The following is a 15,182-nucleotide window of genomic DNA, read 5'->3' as shown; positions in this document are numbered from 1 at the left end:
CCTAAGCCTTCTCCTTTAATGGTTTTGGAACGGACGACCACGCAGGTGTCTCTCTCTCCCCCCCCCCCCTCTTTCTCCTCTTTCCTCCCGATCCACTTTTATTACGCCAACCAATTCTCCCCGCGCTGAAATGGGCCGGCACCGTGTGTGCATAGTGGACGGGTGGGGGGGGGGGGGGCGGAGAGAGAGAGAGAGAGAATATGCGTGCAGGAAGTGTGGCGAGGCTCAATCCTTGGACTCGGGCCGTCGGCGGGTGTTGCAGTGCTAACCAGATGGGCAAGGAGGGAAGGTCGCCCCCCCTCCTTCTCTCCTCCACCCCCCCTCCGCCAACTCAGTTGCCCTTGTCTGCTCCCCCCCTCACTTTCTCCCCCCTTTCAGCTCTCCCTGCCTCTCGCAAGCTTTCCCCAGCGTCACCACCACCACCACCACGCGCCCCCATCCTTTCGCCTTGCCTGGCTCACGTGCTGATGGTCCTGGGGGAGAGTTGATGGATTAAAGGGCTGACCCGCTCCACCTGATCTCCCCGCCCGCCTCCCTCCCCCCCCCCCGCGGCCGCAGCCCGCCTGCGTCCCATAGAAAGACGGGAGGGGTGCGCTGCTGAGCTCAGCTATTCCTCGGCAGCTCCTCCCCCTCTCTCCCCCGCTCCTCCCCTCCCCCTCCCCGCCTCCTCCTCTTCCCCCGATCGGAGCGCCCGCGCCCGGGAGCTGTCCAAAGTACTGAACGCGGCTCAGGAGGCGGCAGGCAGCGTCTCGGCTCCGCTGCGCATCATGCCTCGCTCGTTCCTGGTCAAGAAGATCAAGGCGGATGCGTTCCAGCCCGGCCCGGGCTCCCCCACTTACCACCCACTGGAAACTTCGTACAATGAGCTGGCGGGACCCCTGGGGGACGGCGATCCCGGGGTGGGAGAGGGTAAGTTCCGCGGAGGGCAGGAGGCGCCCCGAGAAGGATGGGGGGCGGGGCGGGGAAGATGGGGATGTGTGTATGTGGGGGGGGGACAAAAGGGGGTCGTGGAATGGGGAGCCCCCCAGGGCCTATGTGAAGGGAGGGGAGCCAAGGGGGCACGTCTCCGGAATGGGGAACCGGCATCTGCTGGTGTCTTGCTTATCCTAAATTGGGGGGGGGGGCAGTGAGTCTCTTTCTTGCCCCCTTCGCTCTTCGTCAGTGACAGAGACCTCTAGGGCACAGAACCCGATGCGGGCAGGATTTCTCATACCGCAGCCTGTGGGCCTTCCAAGGAGGGATGGTCCCTTCCAAAAGGAAAGAAACGCCAACCGGAATCCTTGTGTGCAGAGCAGGGTGGGTGGGTTCCTCTTGTGCTCCCCCCTCCTCAAAGTGTGGTCTGAGGGGTGGTCCTGGATGTTAGCACAAGTGTGCGTGATCCCCGGGTGCACAGGACTGCGTGATGGGAAAGGACAGCCTTGGGGGAGTTGGTGACCTCCCCAGATCCGGTTAGGGTTCAGCCGGGAAACCCCATGGTACAAAGCAGGCGGGGGGGGGGGGGGGACCATGCAAACAGTCCATGCAAGGAGCTGGTGTCAGTGGCTCTGATCATGTAATCCGGAGGCTGCTTCCATTCTTCAAGGACCGGGGTCTCCGAGTTCAGCTTCGTCCCGTTTCTGTTGGGTGAGAAAGGATCACGAGCGCTCATCAATACCTTTTTGAAGGCAGGGAGAGAAGAGAAAGTTGTTCAAGGTCACCGGAGGAGACCCTGGCCAAGGTGGGAGAAGCAAAGTCCTCCGGCTCTACTCCATTGAATGGACCACAGTCCAGACTCAAGGGTCTTAGGCGCTTCCTTTCATCCATCCCCCTACAAAGGGACAGGAGGCGCCCCGCCCCACCCCCGCCTCTGTGCGCTTCTCAGCCAGCCAGGGACAGCTTTTCTCTCCTGCTCCCCCCCCCCAAGTTTATGAATCAAGGCCGCAGCAATAGCCTTCGATCTGTGCTCCCCCACCCCACCAAGATGTGTACCCATCTATCCACCATGTTCATTTAGGTGGGGTGTCTTATGGGGCAGCCCTTCTTGTTCACACTTTGCAAGAAGGTCATGCCTGCATTTGAAAAGTCAAGCCTCTCCCTCTGCTGTGTGTGCGTGTCTCTGTAGGGGCCACATGTGCTTCCTCTTGCCATGTGCACTGCTCCAATGTTTACGGGTCGAAGCCAAGGTTCGTAAAGTCATTGAAATGAATGGGACTCACACTCGCGTACAACCGAATGAAAGGAAGGAACATATATCTGCTAATATGGTCCTTTTGAGCGTTGCGCTGTTGTGTCAAGGATGAACCTAACGCCCTCTGGATGTGAATAACTACAACTCCCATCACCTCCACCCAGCATGCTGGCTGGGCATGATGGGATTTATAGTCCAACATATATGACACTAGGTTGGGGAACACTGTCCAATAGAGTAAAATCATGCGTCTCCTTGCACAGTAGTATATTTCATTCCTTCTGTGCAGTTGTGGTAGCTTAGCAAGAAGCCTTGTTGCTGTGTGTGTGTGGTGTGGCCCCAATCCATTGACACACACACACACCCAACAGGCATTCTGTGATAAACTTCAAAGGGATGGGGCTTACGTTTTCCAGCATGGCGCATTGATGCGGCTGTGCTGTATATGTATTGTGTAGATCTAAGAATATCAGGATTGTGTTGCTCCATCAGACCCAAAGGTCATCGGCTCCAGGATTCTCACAGCTGCCAGCCAGTGGGGGCATGAAAGCTCCCTCCCCTCTTGTCTCCACTCCCTCCCTTCTCCTCCCTCCCTCCCCTCTTGTCTCACCCCAGTGTTTGGTATTCAGAAGTACACTGCCTCTATACTAAGCCAGTTGTAGGGAATCTCCTGCACACGGAAGTTCCCCATCTGGTCCTTGGAAGCTTTGGCTCACTCCACAGGCTCCTCCCATTCCCCAAGCTCCACCCACTGGGCTGAAGGCTATGGGGGCGGGGCTTGATGAGATGTTGGGGGGAAAGGAATCCCCTTGTTATCTCTGATCGAGTGAGGAAAGATGTCAATAGTTCACTTGTGGCTTTTTGCACCGGGTTTGCCAAGGTTGCTTGCAGAAGCGAATGTACTGCCTTGAAGCAGGGGTGGAAAAACCTTTGTCCTGGCTAAAAGCTGTTGATAGTTTGACTTGCCACTGGCCAGTCCTTTAAAAAGAAAAGTCTGATGAACACAGATATTCATTCATTCATTCATTCATTCATTCATTCCTCCTTTCCACCATGGAGGTTTCAAGGAGACTTAAAGGCACACTCCTATGCATGTTTAGACAGAGGCGGGAACAACTGGAGAATGCGAAGAGTTGTAGGACTATCTTTTCCTATCTAAACATACACAGGATTGTGCTTTTACAATCCAAAATAAAATCCACATACATGCAAGGCAGTAACAAAACCATGTGCTGAGTACAGAGTACATGTATTGTGCTATGCTCTAGGCAAGAGTGTGTGTGTGTGTGTGTGTGTGTGTGTGTGTTTTACTGGGCTATATGTTCTGTTCTTCTAAAAAAGATCCTGTACCAAAGAACTCTACCTCCTGTGATCAGACGCATCTATGAAAAATTAACAAACACCCCTCTTTCACCTTATTTTTAAACGGTGGATGTGTGCAAAGAGAACAGTGTCTGGAAGAAATGTCAAACCTTTTGGCAGGCAATGGAAAAGAGAGAGAAAAAGAGAGAGAGATAGAAGGAGCTGGTGGAGATTGAGGCTGTGGAATATCCTACAGTGACAGGAGCCAGGAAAGGGGGGGGGAGAAAAGAGGGCAGCTGCTTAGGGGCTTTTTCAAGCCCCACCCCCCACCCCCAATTACTGTGGAAATCCTGCTCTATCTCCATCTGACATCTGAGATTTCGCTTCAGCCTGCAAATTTCCAAGCACATCTTTTCCAGCCTGGGCAGAAAGGAAGAGAAATAGAAACCTACATTCAGGATTTGTTTTATTTATTTATTTTACTACCTTTATATACCGCCCCATAGCCGAAGCTCTCTGGGTGGTTTACAAAGGTAAAAAAATAAAAATAAAAATCAGGATTTGGGCACAAGATATAAACCATAGGACAAGATATAAACCTGGGGAGATAGTAATGTTAGGCTCTACTGTGCAAAAAGGAAGAGAGCGTAGAATCATAGAGTTGGAAGGGGCCTACAAGGCCATCAAGTCCAACTCGCTGCTCAATGCAGGAATCAATGTACATGGGGTTCCCAGGTAGTCACCCTTCCAGAAACTGACCAGGGTTAGCTTCCTCAAGGTTGCAGCCTCCCATGCCATCACACCAGAAAGGGCTTCTGTGCATGCCACAGGTTCATAAAAGGCAAGAATTCAACAGAGTTGAAGCATTCTTCACCATTGCCACTCCATGCCTGACCAAACTACATCTGTTGGATTCTGCCTGCACTCAATTGTTAAAAGCTTAGTAGCCTGGGGGGGGGGGGGAATGGTGGCAACTCTAGCAGATGAATTACTTTGTGGTAAGAGACTGGGTCAAATGTAAACTCCACATGTATATAAGAGGTGGACGTGTGGATTTAAACTGATTAGTGTATAATTTATTTTTTATTTTATTTTTAAGCTGTTAACCCTCCCTAATGAAGCTGGACTCTATTTAATGATAGGTTGGTTTAGATACAAATGGGAGGATCAGGAGCTTCCTTGTAAGTAGTCAGATAATTCTATCCATTATGTTTATATATTATTTCATTGTTTTGAACCACCCAGAAAGCTCTAGCTATTGAGCAGTATAGAAATGAAATGAAATAAATAAATACAATTTTGGGACAAGAGACTGTCAGGAAATCTCCTTAAAGTAGTAAGGGATGGAGCGGGGTGTGTCAGTGAACACTCCAGAATCCTCTGCCCAGATGTCTTGGGGCTCTTCTACACCAAGCAGGATATTCCACTATGAAAGTGGTATATAAAAGGCAGGAGCCACACGACAGCTTTATAGTGGTATTGAAGTGCACTGACAACTGTTGGGGCCCATGGACACAGACCACTTTCATAGTGCTATATCCTGCTTGGTGTACAGTAGATGTGTCCTGAGCCCCACCAGTTGTCTGTACACTTCAGTACCATTATAAAGCCGTCGTGTAGATCCTGCAGTGCACTTCAATACCGCTATAAAGCAGTAGTGTGGCACCTGCCTCTTAAATACTGCTTTCATAATGGAATATCCTGCTTGGTGTAGATGAGACCTTGTACAAGCAAGGCAGCATGGTGCAGTGGTAAGAGTGTTGAATAGGACTGGGAAGGCCTAGGTTCAAATCCCCATGGAGCCATGAAGCCCTAGGTGACCTTGGGTCAATTTTTTTGTGTGTGTGTGTGTGTGTGTGTGTGTGTGTGTGTGTGTGTGTGTGTTCCTAACCTAACCTCACAGAGCTGCTTTGAGGATAGAAAGGTCTGGGCATAGAAACTTTGAAGTTGTTAGACACCCTGAGAGCAACTTGTGCTGCAGCTTAAATCAATAAATGTGCCCTTATCTGGACAGAGATAGCCTAGCTATAGTGATCCATGCTCTGATAACCTCTCGTTTGGATTACTGCAATGCGTTATACATAGGGCTGCCTTTGAAAATGGTCTGGAAACTTCAACTGGTACAAAACAGGGCAGCATGGTTACTTACAGGCCTGGCTGACAAAACCACATCACGCCAGTCCTTTTCCAGCTTCATTGGCTGCCAGTCCAGGTCTGGGCCCCATTCAAAGTGCTGGTATTAACATTTAAAGCCCTAAACAGCTTGGGGCCAGGCTATCTGAAGGAATGCCTCTCCCTTATGTACCTGCCCGGACCCTAAGGTCATCCTCAGGGTCCTTCTCCTTGAGCCCCTGCCAAAGGAAGTGAGGCAGGTGGCTACCAGGAAGAGCAGGGCCTTCTCTGCTGTGGCACCCTGGCTATGGTGGAATGAGCTCCCTAGGGAGGTTAGCTTGGCACCTATATTATATGCTTTTAGACGCCAGGTGAAGACCGTTTTATTCTCCCAGCATTTTAACAGTCTATAAATAAATTTTAACTTGGTGTTTTAAATTTGTAATTTTGCATTGCTGCTCTTTTTATCTGGTTGAGATAAAAACCATATTGTATTGTATTTTATATCATGGTTTTATACTGTTGTTTTATACTTTGAATGGTTTTAATTTTTGTGAACCGCCCAGAGAGCTCCGGCTATTGGGCAGTATAGAAATGCAATCAATCAATCAATCAATCAATCAATCTCACTTTCCAACTGTCCATGTCATGACTAAAGGACAGATCCACCATTCACCAGCTTTGCACCTCCTCTAGTGTGCATGAATCCAGAACAACACCCTCAATTCCTGCTCATTGGTCATTAGCAGAGTCTAAACACCCCTCTACAACCAAGCTATCCCCTGAAAGGGTGGCTAATTTTTATTTATCCGTTGGACACCCCAACTACAGCCACATCATGGTAGCCAAGAGCAAATGCCGTTGGAGAACAAAGGGGTAAGCAAAGACCTCAGAGGGCCTCCATTTGTACAGCTTCCTAAAACCTCCTCTGGGATGGAGGCTGGAGCTCAGAAGTGGAGCACAGGCCTCAAGAAAGGTCCCAGTTCAAGACTCAGTATCTCCAATTAAAAACACAGGGCTGAGGTGAGGTGGGGGGGAGGACAGCCTAAGTCACAAAGAGTTGCCTGCCAATTGGAGCAGAGAGTGCCAGTTTGGATGGAGCTATGCTCTGCCAGGATAAGGTAGCTGCAAATGTACACATAGTGGCCCCCACTTGGCCCTGGGCCCCTGGCAACTGCCCTGTCTTACCACCTTCAGGAGCCTGTCCCACCATCCTTTTCAGAACACCAAGTTTCCTTTCCGGAATTCCTGAGGTGTCAGTGGAGGCTGCTGCCTCTGATGTCAGTGGGGCAGTGAATCCACTCTGGGTTTCTGTCAGAACCGGTCGGAACGCTTAAGGGTCTGTCCAAGGTGCTGAAGCCATTTTGGGGTAGGGCTCAGCACTTTGGACAGCTCCTTTAGAGTTCCTGCCCTCCTGAAATAGGAGCCACCAGCCTTGCAGGGGCGACGGAAGTGTTGTTTTCTTATGGCCTTGCTGTTCACATTTTATTGTGGTGTTGTATGGCGTGCTCGTGTGTAATGTTTCCTCGGCTTTGATAGCAAGAGTCCTCAAGCTTTGTCACTGTGCTTATTCTGCTGGGACACTCCTGACGCCGGCCGGCCTCCGTGCCTGTCATATCCTCCCCATTTCCAAGGGGAATGTGCAGGACAGTGTCCTAGGGGGGTTGTTAACCATCTCAAGGAAGTAGAGAGTTGATTTTCCCCCTGGTGGAACCAAGGCAAAACAATGACAAATTGACAGGCAGGAGCTGTTTTCTCTTGTCTTGAGGCGGGGCGGGGGGGGGCGGGGGGGCAGATCAATGGCTAAAGAAAGTAGCAAGGCCATATGTATTCCTTTCCCCAAGGGAGAGTCTCAAGGGGACAAATGATCAGCCCTTGGGAGGGAAAGGGAAAGAGAAAAAGCAGGGCATTTTGCCATTGGCCCAGTAAGTGATCAGCCATAGCCCTCCGTGCATACAGCTGCATTGTGTTAGAGCTATGCTTGCACCATCCACTTCCAAGGAGCAGGCAAGTCTGCCTGTGCAAAGAAGGGTGGGGCCTCTTTGAGATTAATCAACAAATGATTTAGTTGATTAATTTATGGGGGGGTTCTATTTTAATCGGTGGGCCAAATTCTAAACAGCACAGCTGCACGTTAAAGGTATGCCCTCTTTGAAGGCTATTTTTGGTTATGTTGTTCTGCCTTCCCTGAGAACGATGAAGAGATGTTGAAGAGGGCCTTTTCTTTTAGGCATGAATGGCAGCCTTTGCTCGTTCATAATCAAAAGTTACCTTGCACTTCATAAGAACATAAGAAGAGCCAGGCTGATCCATGCCATGGAATCATGCCATGGATCAGACCCAGGGTCCATCTAGTCCAGCACTCTGTTCACACAGTGGCCAACCAGCTGTCGACCAGGGACCAAGAAAGCAGGACCTGGTGCAACAGCACCCTCCCACCCATGTTCCCCAGCAACTGGTGCATATAGGCTGACTGCCTTTGATACTGGAGATAGCACACAACCATCAGGGCTGGTAGCCATTGATAGCTTTCTCCACCAGGAATTGATAATAAAAAAAACTTTTAAAGCCATCCAAATTGGTGGCCATCACCACCCCTTAAAATCATCCCTACAAAAAAAGAAAAATGGGAGGAGGGGGTAGGTTGCTGAAATACAAAAAGGGCCAGGGAGGAACCAGGAGTGGGTTTTTGTTTGTATTGAAAAATTATTCCTGAATGAACATTGACTCAGTGTGTTCCTGAGTAAGGATCTCTTCTCGATCCTCCCAGAGTGCAGGACACGGAATAACGGGCTCAAGTTAAAGGAAGCCAGATTTGAGCAGGACATCAGGAAAAACTTCCTGACTGTTAGAGCAGTACGACAATGGAATCAGTTGCCTGGTGAGGTTGTGGGCTCTCCCACACTAGAGGCCTTCAAGAGGCAGCTGGACAACCATCTGTCAGGGATGCTTTAGGGGGGATTCCTGCATTGGGCAGGGGGTTGGACTCAATGGCCTTGTAGGCCCCTTCCAACTCTGTTATTCTATGATTCTATGATTCTACGATTCCTCATTTCCATGGCTGTGTGAATAACCCGTAGCAGACAACATCCACATGCAAACACCGATCCCGCTGCAGGCTGAGGCTTCGGTCTGCAGCGGGATGGGTGACTGCATGTGAACGTTGTGTCTGCTTTGGATTATTCACAGCTGTGACCTGGAATGTGCTTCCTATGAGGATGTGATTTCTAATAAGTGTTCATAGGATCGTGGTACAAGTGCATGGCATGCCCCAACTCCAACACCAGATTGGTAGGTGTATAATAACAGGGTTCTAGTGAAAAGCCAGGCCAATCCTGCTGAAATTCTGCCCTTCCCTGTCTTAAGGCATCATGATCTGAAAGTCGATTTCATTTTACCAAAGGAGGAGGTTGTATCTTTTCTCCTTCCTAATTCAAGGGTGGGGGGGGAATACACAACTCAGAAAGGAATGGAGGATCAGCGGTGGGCAGGGTGAATGAATCCATTTTTCTCCCAACCTCATGTCCTCCAAAGGCATTAGATTGCAAAACCCCATCATCCCCAGCCAGCCAGGCCCACTGGTTGGGGATGATGGGAGTTGTGATCCAACTCAACTAGAGGGCACCGGGTTGAGGCGGGCTGGATTAAGCTGCCCCGGGTTGAGTGAGAGGTCGATCTGTCAGAAGCATTGAACTTCAAGGTCTTGGCTGGTTTCTAGCCCAGCATGTTCTGGACAGGAAGGCCAGAGCAACGGCGGCTCTTGGAACTGCGTGCGTGTGCTGCCCTCCTCTGCCAACTCCCCGGAGATCTTGGATGTACTAAAGAGGTCAGGATGGCACAGCTGGGCTCCCGCATCCAGACTGGCCTCACTTCGGGCTGTAAAGCTTTGCTTGAGGACCTTGAACAAGTGTTTGACATCTCTTCTGCCCGGACAGTAGCTGGAGGATCCTGGGTACCAATCTATTGTTTGTTTATTTATTTATTTATTTATTTATTACATTTCTATACTGCCCAATAGCCGGAGCTCTCTGGGCGGTTCACAAAAATTAAAAACATTCAAAGTATAAAACAACAATAAATGCAAAATTACAACTTTCAAACACCAAGTTAAAATTTATTTATAGACTGGGAAATAAAAAGGGAGAATAAAAAGGTCTTCACCTGGCATCTAAAGGCATATAATGTAGGTGCCAAGTGAACCTCCTTAGGGAGCTCATTCCACAGCCAGGGTGCCACAGCAGAGAAGGCCCTCCTCCTGGTAGCCACCTGCCTCACTTCCTTCGGCAGGGGCTCGTGGAGGAGGACCCTGAGGATGACCTTAGGGTCCGGGCAGGTACATACGGGAGGAGGCGTTCCTTCAGATAGCCTGGCCCCAAGCCGTTTAGGGCTTTAAATGTTAATACCAGCACTTTGAATCGGGCCCGGACATGAACTGGCAGCCCATGAAGCTGGAAAAGGACTGGCGTGATGTGGTCTCATTGGCCAGTCCCTGTTAGTAACCATGCTGCCCTGTTTTGTACCAGTTGAAGTTTCCGGACCGTTTTCAAAGGCAGCCCCACGTATAACGCATTGCAGTAATCTAATCCTCTGTGTAGTTGTGCCAGCTGTTCGAGGCAGTAAGCCTGGGTGCCCCAGTTGCTGGGGAACATGGGTGGGAGGGTGCTGTTGCACCATGTCCTGCTTTGTTGATCCCTGGCCGACGGCTGGTTGGCCACGGTGTGAACAGAGTGCTGGACTAGATGGACCCTTGGTCTGATCCAGCATCAGGGCACTTCTGATGTTCTTACTGGCCAGGGAAGGCTGATGGCTCTGATGTCTGTGGGGCATTAAATCCACTCTGGGTTTCAGTCAGAACTCTTAAGATGCTCCATTGACATCTGTGCTGCTAGCCTCCTCTGGTACCAGGCCCTTTTATTGAGTAGTTATGAAGGTACCGGCCTGCCTGCCTTTTCAATCCTGACTTTAATCTGGCTGCCAAACAGGAGCCTGCAGTTTTCATTAGTAATAACGCAGCGCGTTGATGATGGCTAACAAAAAAGCCCCCTTGGCTCACATTCCATCCACATACGTTGTTTGTAAGCCTGCATAGAGTCAAAGGATTTGAGAGCCAGGAGGGATCTTGGAGGTCAACTAGTCCATCAAACCAGAGACCTTCTGCACCCAAAGCAGGTATTGGGCAAGCCCATCTGGGAATCCCCAGGGACTGGATCAGGCCCCCAGGCGGGCACATGGGCCTGCAGTTCAACACCCCTGGAGTAAGGGGATTGAACGAGGAAGGCCCATTGAGGGCGCCTCGTTCAGGAGCTCCCCAAAACCTGGAGCTGGCAGTGTCCAGAAAGATGGAGTGCTGCCTTCTCTCCCTGTTTGAGGGGAGGAGGGTTCCCTAAAGCCACCCACCCACCAGCACCACCATGGCAAACCGAATGCCGGCCTAGACAGCTCTTTGAGACAATGTGTGGGGATGTCAGCAGGCTGTCGACCGAGCGTGAGTGTGCACTGAAAGACCGGAGCAGGAGGGAGGAATTTGCGCTTTGTGAATCCCAAAGAAGGTGCTTTCAGTGTGTATTAAGGAGTAATCAGTGTCAAGTGGGCTTGAGTAGGGACTCCAGGGGCTGCGCGGGGGTGGGGGGGGGTGGCGTGGAGGGAGAATAGCGGGAGAGGCAGCATGAGAGCGAATGCAGGAGCCATTGCTTTCCAACTCCCTTCCCCCTCCCTCCCCCCTTTCCCCTCCCCCCTAATTCACAAATACCTGCCTGGGGCTTTGAGGCCCTTTTTTTTCACAGCTAGAAAAGCTGAGCGAAGCATTAAAAAAAAAAAAGGTTGCTTGGCGTGTTCTTTGTTGCAGGGAACAGGGGTGCCCTTGAGAAGCGAAAGCTTCCGAGGATACAGATAAATATGGATTTGAATCACCCAGGCCGAGAGCTGGGTTTTTACCTTGAAGCAAGGGGAGGAGGCAGATGCTGCACACCCTGAACAGAGGCACAGAGGGGGATGAGCGCAGGGCCAAAACAGGCGACTGGTTTCTGTAAACCTTTCAGCATCCCCCAAACGCCGGCCCTTCTAGCATTGGGGTCGGGGTGGGGTGCATATTCCAAGAGAATGCAAAATGTCCACACTTTGTGCAGGTGTCTGGGAGGGAACATCGCTCCTAGATGAGGCCCTGGTTAGGCCTCATCTAGAGTATTGTGTCCAGTTCTGGGCTTCACAATTCAAGAAGGACGCAGACAAGCTGGAGCGTGTTCAGAGGAGGGCAACCAGGATGATCAGGGGTCTGGAAACAACGCCCTATGAAGAGAGACTGAAAGAACTGGGCAGGTTCATCCTGGAGAAGAGGAGATGGAGGGGAGACATAATAGCACTCTTCAAATACTTAAAAGGTTGTCACACAGAGGAGGGCCAGGATCTGTTCTCGATCCTCCCAGAGTGCAGGACACGGAATAACGGGCTCAAGTTACAGGAAGCCAGATTCCAGCTGGACATCAGGAAAAACTTCCTGACTGTTAGAGCAGTACGACAATGGAACCAGTTACCTAGGGAGGTGGTGGGCTCTCCCACACTAGAGGCCTTCAAGAGGCAGCTGGACAACCACCTGTCAGGTATGCTTTAGGGTGGATTCCTGCATTGAGCAGGGGGTTGGACTCGATGGCCTTGTAGGCCCCTTCCAACTCTGCTATTCTATGATTCTATCTCCTTGTTGTTGAAACAACCGGTTTGATGCTCAGGTATTTTTGTGCTGCTTTGCAATCAGTGAAGGCTGGTGGCTCCAATGTCAGTGAGGCAGTGAATCCGCTCCAGGATTCAATCAGAGGCACTCAGAGACATGTGCAGCCCCATACATCTCTATTTCAAGACAGGTTTCTTGATACCTAAGCACCGTGACGGATGAATGCCACCTCCACCTGCAGAAAGGGTACATTGCTGAGGACTAGGATGTTGCAGGTAATCAGTGAGGGAAGGCCGTCATCTTTATGCCTTGCATGTGGAGTTGGACACTTGAGAAATGCCAGAGTAGCTAAGAGGCATCTGCATTCTGCAATAAAATGTTGCAGTGGAAAGTGTCCCTGCCAGCCACACACCTTTCCCTTTTCCGGGATATTCCATTACGTTCTCCTTCTTTCGGTTCCCCACTTCCTCCCCCACACTGCACCCCACCCACAACAGTCCATCAGCATTGATGGATGACCATATGAAAAGGAGGACGGGGCTCCTGTATCTTTAACAGTTGCATAGAAAAGGGAATTTCAGCAGGTGTCATTTTTACATATGGTAGCATGCAGCACCTGGTGAAATTTCCTTTTCATCACAACATTTAAAGCTGCAGGAGCTATACTAGAGTGACCAGATTTAAAAGAGGGCAGGGCACCTGCAGCTTTAACTACTGTGATGAAGAGGAAATTTCCCCAGATTCCCCATATATACCTGCTGAAATTTTCTTTTCAATACAACTGTTAAAGATACAGGAGCCCTGTCCTCCTTTTCATATGGTCACCCTATGTATACCCACTGACTCACTGGGCTTTCTGAGTGTGGGGGAGGGAGAGGGGAGGTTACATCTTCAACAAGAATACTGGAATCTCCCTCTTATCTGTGGGTGGTGTCATTTTGGATCTGTAAAGATCCGCACTTGGAGATCCTTGGAATGAGTCCACTGTCAGTATGTAGGCTGGGCCTTTGGTAGGGTGACCATATGGAAAGGAGGACAGGGCTCCTGTATCTTTAACAGTTGTATTGAAAGGGGAATTTCAGTAGGTGTCGTAGGCATGCAGCACTTCATGAAAGTTAGAGCTGCAGGAGCTATACTAGAGTGACCAGATGCAAAAGAAGGCAAGGCTCCTGCAGCTTTAACTGTGGTGATGGAGAGGGGATTTCACCAGGCGCTACATGCATACAAAGGACACCTGCTGAAATTCCCCCTTTCAATACAATTGTTAAAGATTCAGGAGTCCTGTCCTCCTTTCCATAGGGCCACCCTAGCCTTTGGTCTGATCCAGCAAATGAATGTGTTGAACTCATCAGGGCTCAACCCAGCATCTGTTCTGAATGGCAGCAGCGCTCAGCCCAGGATCGTGCACAGTAATAATCAAGAAAGGGGTCACCGCTGAAGGGTATCACTCATTCTGTCACCTGGGATCCTGGGAAAACAGGGTAGAGAAAACTGTGCTAGATAGTTCAAATGGCTTTACTTATAAGGCAGCTCCTTAAAGCCCAGAATAGCTTAGGACCAGGTTACCTGGCAGATCATTTCCAATATAGACCTGTGTAATTGTTAAGATCATTGGAGGAGAGATTGCTGGTTGTACCATAATCTGGATATTAACACCTGGCAGAACCCAGAAATGGGCCTTCTCCATGGTGGCACCCATGTTACGGAAAGCCCTCCTCCTGGTGTTCAGAAACCACCAACTGCAGCATGTTTTAGGCACCTGTTCAGGACCTATATCTCTTTACCCAAGCCTTAGAATCTTAGGCCGTAGCTAGACCTAAGGTTTATCCCAGGATCATCCCAGGTTCGTCCCTGCCTGAGCGCTGGATGCCCTGTGTGGCACTTAGATGAACAGGTTTGACCCCAGGACAAGCCAGGGATAAACCTTAGGTCTAGCTAAGGCCATAGAATCATAGAATAGCAGAGTTGGAAGGGGCCCACAAGGCCATCGAGTCCAACCCCCTGCTCAATGCAGGAATCCACCCTAAAGCATCCCTGACAGGTGGTTGTCCAGCTGCCTCTTGAAGGCCTCTAGTGTGGGAGAGCCCACAGCCTCCCTAGGTAACTGATTCCATTGTCGTACTACTCTAACAGTCAGGAAGTTTTTCCTGATGTCCAGCCGGAATCTGGCTTCCTGTAACTTGAGCCCGTTATTCCATGTCTTGCACTCTGGAAGGATCGAGAAGAGATCCTGGGCCTCCTCTGTGTGACAACCTTTTAAGTATTTGAAGAGTGCTCTCATGTCTCCCCTCAATCTTCTCTTCTCCTGAACGATTGTGCTGCCCAGCTGATTTGTTTAAGTAGTGGATTTTTAGCTTTGGAGTGAAATATTTAAAACATTTTAACTGATCAGCTTTTGTATTTATTCTGATGCATTTGAACTTTTATTTATTTATTTATTTATTTATTTATTACATTTATATACCGCCCCATAGCCGAAGCTCTCTGGGCGTTTTTTGATTTTGTAAACTGCTTAGAGATACTGTAATCTTAGCTCCAGCAAGCCATCTATACATGGATTAAATGAATGAATAAATGAAGCACCTCTGAGCATGGGCAGAGTATGTTTCACGCACCATTTCAACATAGCCACCCCCATTGTCACACTTGGTGTCCGTCGTGCCTGAGTGACTACTTCATTTTATAAATTCACCGCTGTTCTGCACACTGCAGCGGATAAGAGGAATGCATTGTGTGGCACAAAACACACCCTAAAAGGCTACCTCCACACGCACACAAATACTCACGCTGTCTCCTGGCCCTCCTTGGGGAGGGAGGCAGCTTTGCATGAAATAGTTTGCAAGCCCTCTGTTTGAAGGGGCCTGCTGAAGAAAACTAACAGAGAAGCTGGGCGGCTGCTGTGGTTCTCTTGGCAATAACCTCGCTGTGCGTTCCAGG

The 15,182-nt window shown here is 49.9% G+C and overlaps 1 protein-coding gene across 1 annotated transcript in view; it reads left to right on the top strand.

The window, feature by feature from the left end:
- Positions 1-767: 767 nt before the first annotated feature.
- SCRT2 (scratch family transcriptional repressor 2) overlaps positions 768-15,182 on the top strand; it is a 32,957-nt gene continuing 18,542 nt past the window's right edge. The window contains exon 1 of the mRNA XM_063143477.1: positions 768-909. Coding sequence (XP_062999547.1) covers positions 768-909 — 142 coding nt within the window. The remainder of the gene's footprint in view (positions 910-15,182) is intronic.

Source organism: Elgaria multicarinata, chromosome 1 (genome assembly GCF_023053635.1).
Source record: "Elgaria multicarinata webbii isolate HBS135686 ecotype San Diego chromosome 1, rElgMul1.1.pri, whole genome shotgun sequence".
In the NCBI taxonomy this organism is placed as follows: Eukaryota; Metazoa; Chordata; class Lepidosauria; order Squamata; family Anguidae; genus Elgaria; species Elgaria multicarinata.
The sequence above is the reverse complement of the archived record's forward strand: the minus strand, read 5'-3'. Positions and strand labels throughout refer to the sequence as shown.